Below are 10553 nucleotides of genomic sequence, written 5' to 3'. Positions count from 1 at the left end.
CACTGGTTTGCAGCCTCTGACCCAATCCCCAGAGAGCGGGTGGGGCAGATTTTACCCCATGCATTATAGTGCTTTGCCCTGTGAGGGTAACTAGTACTAAGGTGGGAAAGGATGGCAGCAAGGGGTGGATTCCCTGAGCCAAAGGTCAGATGTGGGCAGGCCTCCGCTGGCTTCCACCCCACAGTCTCACCCGGGGCCTGGACACCCCCTCCCGGCCGCGGGCAGGGGACAGAGCCCGCAGGCCGCGCCCAGGCCACCAGCCCTGGCAGGGCCTGGGAAGGACCAGGCTGTCCTGCGGCGGGCGGCGGGGACGCTGTGTGGGGCCCCGCAGGCCTCACCAGAGAACTGTGGGCGGAAACTTCCCGGGGTTTGCGCTGCCTCGGGTTGAGGCCTCTCAGTCAGCTGCAAAGTCAGTGGGTGTCTCTGAGAGCGACAGAGGAGGAGAGAGAGCGACAGAGGTGTTCCCCGGGCTCTGGAAACTATAAAGCGCGAGGCGGCCCTCCTGCGGCCGCAGTCCGCCAGCCTGCACACCCGCGCTGGGGCCGGCCGACCCGCCGCCATGCAGCAGCCCCTGAACTACCCCCCGTACCCCCACATCTACTGGGTGGGCCGCAGCGCCAGCTCCCCCTGGGCGCCTCCGGGCTCCGTCCTCCCGTGTCCGTCCTCTGTGCCCGGGAGGCCCGGGCCGAGGAGGCCGCCGCCGCCCCCGCCGCCGCCGCCCCTGCCTCCGGTGCCCCTGCCGCCTCTGAAGACGCCGAGGGACCACAACACAGGCCTGTGTCTCCTTGTGATGTTTTTCATGGTGCTGGTGGCCCTGGTGGGCCTGGGGCTGGGGCTGTTTCAGCTCTTCCACCTGCAGAAGGAGCTGGCCGAGCTCAGAGAGGTGAGCCGGTGTGCGGGTTGCTGTGCGCCTCGCTGTGCGCTGGAGACGCGGGTGTAGACGGCTCTGCGGCGGCGGAGGGGTGGGGGCGTGTCGTGGGGGAGGGGGACACCGAGGCCCAGAGGGACCGTGGCCTTGCTTGCAAGGTCTTTTCTAGTCCTTTCTCTTCCTGTCTTCGAGATGGGTCATTCTGGTCGCCCTATCTCAGAGGCAGAGGCTCAAGTGAGTGAAAGGGATATTTGCTCTCTTGGAAAGGATCAGGGCCGAAACAGGCCTGGCGGGGACCGTCCCTCCTCTCCCAGCTGGCAAGGCCGCCGGCTGAACCTCTACCTAGAGGTTCGTGATTCAGGAAAGAAAAAGAATTTGGAGTCTTGCTCGGAAGTGAATTTGTTTAAATGACCTAACTAAACTTCCTTGGAAATACTTAAAAATGTTAGAACTACTCCAAATTGCAAGACCCGGGCGTGGTGAGACACGATGGCAGGGCCAGAGTCCGAGTTAGGAGAGGCCCTGAGGTATGGAGATGCCCTTCTCAGGTTTATTCTGTTTCCTTGACGGCTTTGCCTCCGCTAGCTTCAAGAACTTCGTACTTAGGACGCATCTTTTCCTTCTCTCTTGCCAGTCCACCAGCAAAAGTCATACGGCATCGTCTTTGGAGAAGCAAATAGGTGAGTCATTTTACGGATGTATATTGAGTCTCTAAAGACAGTCCTCATTGCTGAACCACGTGGGGCAAATGCCTTGCCTTCCGTCCCACTCTCGGACACATTATACTACAAAAGGAATCCTGGCTAATTCAGAATCGTTGCTCATTTTGGTTCCTTGTAACATATGAAGTACATGTAATCATTCAAAATCAGTAAAACTGAGTACTGCCCACAATTCAAGTATTTCCTTTCGGCTTTGGAAGGAGACAACACAGACACAGTTGGTTCCACTCCTGTCGCCTCCACAGGCCATGGAGGCCTCCACAGGGCAGCGGCCGTAGCTCCCAGGGAGATGTAGAGAGGAGCAGGCAGAGAGATGTTTCTGGGAAAAGTCGTCTCCTCTTCAAACTCTCTAAGAGATAGCTCAAGAGTCTAGCTTTATTTAAAGAAAAAAAATTCTAGGATGTATTTAAGCTTTTATTTATTTATTTATTTATTTAGGGGGGAGGGGCGGAGGGAGAAGGAGAGAGAGACTCTGCAGAGAACTGACGCAGGGCTCCATCTCACGACCCTGAGTGAGATCATGACTGGAGCTGAAATCAAGGACCGGATGCTCAACTGACTGAGCCACCCAGGCACCCCTTTAAGTTTTTAAAAAGTATGCAATTAATCATCCACATTAAAGTTGTTCTTTTGCATTCACTGGCAGTCTTGAGGGGGAAACCTTAGCCATTTTTCAAGGGCTAGTCCAGCTTCCCCCACAAAGGCAATCATGAGCTACCTTCAATAAAAGAAAGGCCTCTGTTGAGATTCAGGACAAGGGAAGAGATGAAAATGTTGAAAACTGACCTTGTGTGAAGTTTCAGGACATCCTTTGGAAGCATGTGCAGGTAGATTTAGCATGCTCTGGTTTATTCAACTAAGATCGACCGGACTTTGGATTCGTTAAGAGTTGGAAGGGAGCTTGGAGCAAATCTGGTCCAGTCATCTCACTTTTCAAAAGAGAATTAGGGGATATGCCCCAAATTGCTGGTGTGGAACTGGGGCTAGAAGGAACACAGGCTCTTGGTGCTTTGTCACTGGCAGGGCTTTCCAGCACACAGACTGGTGCTCTGTGAAACAGAGAAACTTCTGACTATGATTGCCATGGAATGAGAAATAAAGATGAGAAGCAAGACGCCTCTGCAAAGACAATAGGTAAATCTTGGGAAGAAAATGGAAGGCAGCACTGGCCATCCAAGGAGGGGAGCCTGTTCCCGTTTCTCTTATGTGCCTATTGTAGACGACCCAAGTCACCCTACTGCTCCACAGTGTGGGCTCTGGAGGCCCCATCCTGTGGACGCTGTGGTCTCTGGTTCTAGGTCTAAGTCCTTAAGTGTTAGAAAGTCCTGATGTATTCAAGCAGAGTAGAAATCTTTGTTAGAAAAATAAAACCTTTGGAGGATTTCTAAAATAAAACAGCTTTGAAAATCAGTGGAATGTGGCTGGTGAAACAGGTCCCTAATTACTCATCTCTCCGCCACTCTCTGCGATCATTTTAGTGATTAAAAGTCAAGTGCACAGATGACCCAGGTCTGTCTCTTCCAGTAAAAAGCGTCTTGTCATCCACGCAGATGGACCAGAGGTTGTGAATTTCCCCATGGAGAACAAAGTAGCCACTTTATTAATAGGAAAAGAGATGCAAATCAAACAAGGGTATATCCATTTTTATTCATCCCATTAGTAAAGATTAAAAAAAACCAGATTGGCAAAAATGTGAGAAAAAATTTTGCTTAAGCATTAGTTGACAGCCAGGGAACATGTAAATTGCTATACCTGTTCTGAAGACCCGTTGGAAAAATGTACCAAAGGATTAAAAATGTTAATTAACTGGGCACCTGAGTGGCTCAGTCAGTTAAGCTTCTGCTTTCGGCTCATGTCATTATCCCAGGGTTCTGGGATCGAGCCCCGAATCAGGCTCCCTGCTCAGCCAGGAGCCTGGTTCTCCCTCTCCCTCTGCCTGCCGCTCCCCCTGCTTGTGCTCACATGCGCGCGCTCTCTCTCTCTGTCAAATAAATAAACAAAATCTTCTTTTTTAAAAAGTGTTAATTTATCATGTAATCTCATCACTAAGAATTTATCTTAATAAGATAATCAGAGATATACCCCAAAACTCATAGATAAGTATGATCATTATTACCTTATAAGCCTATTTGTAATAAATAAGTCAGAAGAAACTTAAATGCCTCTTAACAGGAAATTAAATACATCACGGTATATTCAGAAGGCCTCATACGCAGCAACTGAAATCCATATAATTACGTTTAAGGCCATGGAGATTGTGCATTCTATGTTGTGAAATAAAAAAGACAAGTTATAAAACTATGCTTGGTTTAAATCAACTATATAAGTGCATGTGTATATTTTTATATTCTTAGTAAAAAATTAGAAGTACTTGTACTTCAACAAATTAACAGTGATTTTCTCTGGGATGGACTATCCAAGATTATTTAAACATACTTATTTGCTCCTTTTTCATTTTCTATTTTTCCACAGTTCACTCATTTAAGTCTTTTATTCATTCACAAATGTTCTTGGAGAGCTTCTTAGGTCCCAGGCGGGGTGCTGGGTGTAGGTGATGACTAAGAACAAGAGAGACAAGGGTCCTACCCCGAGGGAGCTTTCAGAGCGCAGTAAAGGGTAAACACAAGCAAGCAAGCAGACTATAATTTCGAATTGTACTAAGTGCGATGTAACATAGAGTGGTCTGGAAAGTCCCCTCTAAGTAGGTGTTGTGTGTGTGTGCATGTGTGTGGGGTGGTGTGGGAGGATAGGGGAGAACATTCCAGCAGTGAGAATGGCATGTGCGAAGGCCCCAGGGGTAGGAAACATTCATCACCTACGTGTAGGATCTATTTCCAGTTTATTTCAGCATTTCTCCAGCAAGTATTCTTACTAAGGACTCTATGAGACTCACACTGTGCAAGGCTCTGCGAGGGATAGAAAGATACGCAACCTGTGGTTCTCTGTTCCATTTCCTGTCAGTACATGGCTGAATGCCAGATGAGTTGCACAGATGGTTTGTGGTATAGGAATGTAGAGGAGACTCAGTTTTGCCTTTCCTGTTCGCTAACACCTCCTTCATGGTGGGTGGTCTTGGGTGGCTAGAGAGAACGTGATTACTCAGGTCATGTTCTCAGCTGATTGTGGCAATCTCACGCCACAGGTGAGTTTTACAGGCTAATTGTAATGAACTTGATGTGGATGAGGGCCCTTCTGTGAATCTTTCTTAAATATCTTAGCTGAATTCATTAGCTAAGTGGTGGCTCTCTTTGGTTAAAATATTCGAAGTCAGAGAAATAATGACGACTTTGGAAGCTATTGTCTATTCTGCCTCCTCCAATTTAATTCAGCAAATATTTGCTGGTTGCATGCCCACTCTGGTGGATTAAACATATAGTAGGAAGTTGGCCATTTATTTGGTGGGAGTAAGACAAGTCATACAGTTATCACAGAAATGGAAAGTCAGAACTGACAAAAGAGGTAAAGACAAAGTGACTCTAGGCTTCCAAGGAGGGGAAGACCATATTCGATTAAAAAGGCCTGGGAGGGTTTCCCCCAAGAAATAGGTACTGCAGGCGGTATTTATGGGGTTGATAGGAATTTGCCACGAAGATCTCTTTGGAGGGTGCTCTCAGCAGATGAATGGCATGAGCAAAGGCACGAGGCCCGGAAGCGGGGTGTGTTCAGGTCACATCAGCCCCTGTGTTGTGCCGCCTTGGCTGATCTGAGCAAGCGGAGGAGGAGAGGCTAGACGGACAGGCGGAGACCATGTGGCTGGGGATGTGTTGCGCATATGTGCAATGGGGCGTTAGTCAAGGCATCTGAGATCTGAGGTGATCCATACGGGCAGGTGCTTGAATGCCACTGGGGGGGAGACCTAGTGGCCAGGCGGTAAAATCATAGTCTTCTTTGGCCTCTGTCCTGCAGAGTCCTAGAGGCAGCAGAACTGGAAAAAATCCCAATTTGGAGCCAGGAGGCTTGAGTGTCCATCCTGTTCTGACCTTGTGTAGCTGGGTCCTCTTGGACAGATCATCCAACTTCTAAGCTCATTTAGCCGTCTGTAAGGTCAGACAATAATCCCTACCTCAAAGGATTGTGGCAAGTTCAAATGCAGTAACTGATATGATAGCTCTTTTTCAATCAACCTTTTTATTGTTTTTCGTGATAGAGTCTGTGCATACGTCTCTCTCAATTTGGTTTACCTTTTACCTCTTCTGTTTCTGAAGTACCGATTGCTGCACGTTCTACAGTTTGCGCTTGGATGATTAGTATATGTTAGACTGTTGACATTTATGTTTTTAAAAATTCGCTTTTATTTAAATGACCAGTTTGGAGTCCCAACAAAAGAATAACTGGTATCTCATTTTTATATATATCTTTCATCTCTCTATGATGCAGGTCAACCCAATCTGCCCTCTGAAAAACGGGAGCTGAGAAAAGTGGCCCATCTAACAGGTCTGTATCTGGGAGGTACATGGGTCTTGTGAAAGCCTTTGACAGGTTGGGTACTGTGCTCGGAGGGCATTGCTGCTTTCTGGTGACAGTATTTGACACCCAAGAATAGTCCCATCTTCATAGTCAAGTCAACCTCACACCCATACGGCACCCCTACGCTAGTCTAGGCCATGTTCTGAACTGGCCAAATGGAGCTGATTGTGAGAGGACCCCTGCCCATGAGGAGCTCACTCTTTTCAGTCATTCCAAAGACCCCGAGGGGATTTGGGACACGGGTTCAAGAGGTGAGATCTGGGAAGGTGGGGAGTGATCAATTATTTCAGTCAGTGCTTTTCTGGTTTTCTGGAAGAGCTTCACTGTGCTTTGTGCAAGAGTAGAAGTAGGAGTGAGAGGAAGGGCTCAGTCCTGGCCCTGGTGGACTTCCTGCATGTGGCCAGGTAGTGAAGTGAAGTGATTTGAGAACAGTGTGGTGTGGGCATTCCCAGGGCACAGTCCATGAATATCTGAGAAACGGACAAGTATCATAGAAAGGGTATGCCCTGCCCCTGGAGTTATTTAGGCAGAAGCTGTAGAATGATCCCCTCAGGATCACCAGATATTTATTGAACACGTGTGTGCCGAGTTCTGGGGACATGTAGATTAATAATGTGATTCCTGCCTTCAAGGAACTTAAAATCTAATAGGGAAATACAGGTACATAAGTGATCATTTTGGTACTGGAGAGTGGTCTCTGCTTAAGGTATGATTATACTGCTGTGGGGACATAAAAGAAAGGGGATTTTAGCCCAAAGTGGAGGTACTGAAGACTTCTTAGTATAGGTGAGGAGTTGGACCAGGTGATCCCTAAGGGTTCTTCCCAACTTTAGAATTTCCTTGGGTTTGGCTTTTTTCCTCCTGGAGAGACCTCAAAACCTAGAAATTTTGGTGTTAGTTCTGAAGATCATAGAGTCTGTGTTCCAGAGAACTAAACTAATTTCATTAATGTCTCCTTGTAATTGATTAGGCTATGTATTATTGTCCCAGTTGTGTAGATGACAAAATTAGGGCAAGCAATTCGATAGCGGTGTCTCAGGAATTCAGTGATGGATCGAGTCTGACCCATTAGCCAGTTCCATACTGGCTGTGCCATTTTGGTCCTTTGCTCAAGAAACGGCCCACAGTTTCACCTTGGAAGCTTCGTTTGTTGGGTGCATGAGCAGTCCTGGCTGAAAGCTCCTCTCTGATTTGATTTCAGGCAAGCCCAACTCGAGATCCATCCCTCTGGAATGGGAAGACACGTATGGAATTGCCCTTGTCTCTGGGGTGAAGTATAAGAAGGGTGGCCTTGTGATCAATGATACTGGGCTCTACTTTGTATATTCCAAAGTGTACTTCAGGGGTCAGTCCTGCAACAACCGGCCCCTGAATCACAAGGTCTATTTGAGGAACTCTAAGTATCCCCAGGATCTTGTGCTGATGGAGGGGAAGTTAATGAACTACTGCACTACTGGCCAGATGTGGGCCCGCAGCAGCTACCTGGGGGCAGTATTCAATCTCACCAGTACTGACCGTTTATATGTCAACGTGTCTGAACTGTCTCTGGTCAGTTTTGAGGAATCTAAGACCTTTTTTGGCTTATATAAGCTCTAAGAAAAGCACTTTGGGATTCTCTCCATATGGTTCCTTGCTACAGGCCCTGAAAATAGGGTCTTGAATGAGAGTCTTCTTAAGCCCACTTGAGATCAAGTGAGAAGACATGAGCCAAGAGTATCTAGAGACCGCAGGGTCGAGCACATCTGCGTTCCTCATCTCATGAGCCAGACGGGGGGGGGGGGGGGGGGGGGAATACGGCTGAAGAACATGACACTCGGGGCTGCCGTGTGAAGATGCAGAGGCAGGACGGAACAGCCACCAGGGTGTTCTACACTCATTTTAAGTGTCCACGGCATTTTGGCGCATTGAAAAGGACACCTGTTAACTCAGATCTTGGAGTGGGTCTACTATCTACCTCGGGGTGGCTGTCTTTCAGATATGGATGTGACATGAGTGTACAAGGGACGGAAAAAGAGGACTAGGCTTGTGTGATAAGCTAAAGAGACCAAAAGGCCGGTGTCCCCTTGGAAGCATGTTAACTTCTGAAGGCAGAGCCCGAGCCACCAGGTGACGCTAATGGAGAAGCAAGGGGGATCTTTGGGGAAGTTGCTCCATTCCTCATGCAGCATGTATATTTCCAGTGCAATTTTAGGGGTGTGTGTGTGTGTGTGTGTGTGTGTGTGTGTGTGTGCACTCACATGTATGTGACTAGAAGAGTTACATAAGAAGAGACAATGTGGAACTTGTGAGCGATATGTTAGGAAAGCATGGGTTGCATTTAATGGTAGATTTTGAATACCTCTTGGCAACCAACTCAGTTGTCCTTAAAATAGTCCTCAAGACTCTTCTTTGATTGTCAACTGTTGATGCTGTTTTCCTATAAAATAACCAGTATTTATACCTTTTGTGTATTTTAATAAAAAGAATAAGTGTAATAAAAATTATATTTTAGAATACAGGCCAACATTATGAATGTACTTGTTGGAAATCACTAAAATTTGTGTTTTTTTCCCCCTTATAATTTCTTTCCTCCATGGCTTCTTCACTCCTTTTGCCTTAAGGCCGCGTTAAGAAGAACTCACTGGAATGAGAACCATGACGCAAATCTATCATTGCCAGACACCCCTCTCCCCCAGTCTGTTTCCATTATGCAGAGTTTTTATTGTCTATATTATTGCCAATGTTAAGCTCACCCAACTTTCAACAGATTGGATGACAACTTCCCCCAGGCTTCCCCGGGAGCAGAGCCATAGCATAGTGGAAAGGGCACAGACTTTGGGCTGAAAAACCTGAACTTGAATCTTTGTCTACTTTCTAAATGCAATCATGGGGTGAGTCTCTTGACTTCTCTTGGACAAAAATGACTGATCTGTATATTAAGTATCTGGTCATAGCATCTATCAGCTTCATCGGCCACTCGGGGAGAGGCACTTCTAGCTCCAGAAGAAGCCACTGACCGGAGGCATCCATCCAAGCACCTGGTTTCTCAGGTTCTCCCGTTCTTCCCTCACAATGACCTTTTCCCAATTTTTTCAACCACTCTCTAACACCCCCCCCCCAGACTTTGTCTTTGTTAAAAATTATGGTATTTCCTTTACAATTTGATTTCAGACATCTTATTTTCATATCATCTCCTATTGTTCCAGCTTAATTGCTCCAACATTTGTCTCCAAAAATATGTCTATTTTTACCACATGAGACCTCTGATAAACTTGATCATCTCCTTACATATCCATCAGCGCCTTCTTTATCTTCATTCCTCTCTCTGACAAGCTTCACGTCTACCCTCTGTCCTCATAATCAGTATCTTGGAAAATTTCTCAATTCCAGAATATTCTGCATCTTTCCCTGTATTCCCCTTGCAAAAATCCCATTTCCTTTGAGCTGGCATCCTACAAGCTGGGTGTTGCTAGAGAAAAATTACCCAGACAGGCAGGCTGGTATCAGTTTACTTTTAGCTGTCATCTACTTAAATCTATTACTCTTAATCCCTGACTTATTTCTATCTTTTGATTGACTTGAGTAAGTAATACTGGTACACAGTACAAATTTTAAAAGGCCTAAAAAGATACAGGATGACAATAAGTCCTGTTTTCACTCTGTCCCGTGGTGCTATTCCTGTCCACAGACATGATCGCGGTCTCCTTATGTAGCTTTCCAGAGATGGTCTGTGTGTATGACATCAGTTTAGATCTGGGTTTCCCAACCGCGGTTCCACTGACGTTCTGAGCTGGGTAATTCTCTGTGGTGGGGTCTGTGCCCTGCGCTGTTGTATGCTCAGCAGTATCTCTGCCTTCTGTCCCCTGGATGCCAACGGCACTGTCCCTGCTCCGTGTGTGATGACCAGGAATATCTCGAGGCATTGGCAGATGTGCCCAGGCTGGGGATGGAAGACAAAATCAGCCCTGCTTGAGAAACACTGCTTTACATTAGTGATCACAGATCTCAAATGGACATTCAACACTGCCTACCACGTTTTCTTCAGTTCCCTGCCAACCAGGTTTTTCCACTGTTTGAGACAATTATGTCATATCTTTTCCTCTTGCAAACCCACCATATCCCCTCCTCCCACTATGGAACCTCCCTTAACACTATCAAAACACAAATCTACCCACATCTGCATGATCTCTTTCTTTTATCCTTACAGCGGAGGAGGACCATCTCTTCATTTGTGCATTAGACCCATTTCTAATCCCTACGTGCCCTCGTTAAAATTGTCTCTTCCGGGGGTGCCTGAGTGGCTCAGTGGGTTAAAGCCTCTGCCTTTGGCTCAGGTCATGATCTTGGGCTCTCTGCTCAGTGGGGAGCCTGCTTCCCCCCTCTCTCTCTGCCTGCCTCTCTGCCTACTTGTGATTTCTCTCTCTCTCAAATAAATAAATAAAATCTTAAAAAATTTTTTTCTCTTCCCGGATCCTCAAACAATCTCTATGAAATGATTTCCACCAGCAGGTACATAT

General features: G+C 46.8%; 1 protein-coding gene across 1 annotated transcript; it reads left to right on the top strand.

Annotated features, from left to right (window-relative positions):
* Nucleotides 1–424: 424 nt before the first annotated feature.
* Nucleotides 425–8542, top strand: FASLG (Fas ligand). Its single transcript, XM_045982112.1, has 4 exons — nt 425–883; nt 1503–1548; nt 5968–6024; nt 7259–8542. Exons 1-4 carry the CDS (start codon nt 560–562, stop codon nt 7651–7653), a joined length of 822 nt encoding a protein of 273 aa, XP_045838068.1. The 5' UTR covers nt 425–559; the 3' UTR covers nt 7654–8542.
* The last annotated feature ends 2011 nt before the right edge of the window (nt 8543–10553 follow it).

Source organism: Meles meles, chromosome 17 (assembly GCF_922984935.1).
Source record: "Meles meles chromosome 17, mMelMel3.1 paternal haplotype, whole genome shotgun sequence".
NCBI lineage: Eukaryota > Metazoa > Chordata > Mammalia > Carnivora > Mustelidae > Meles > Meles meles.
The sequence above is the reverse complement of the archived record's forward strand: the minus strand, read 5'-3'. Positions and strand labels throughout refer to the sequence as shown.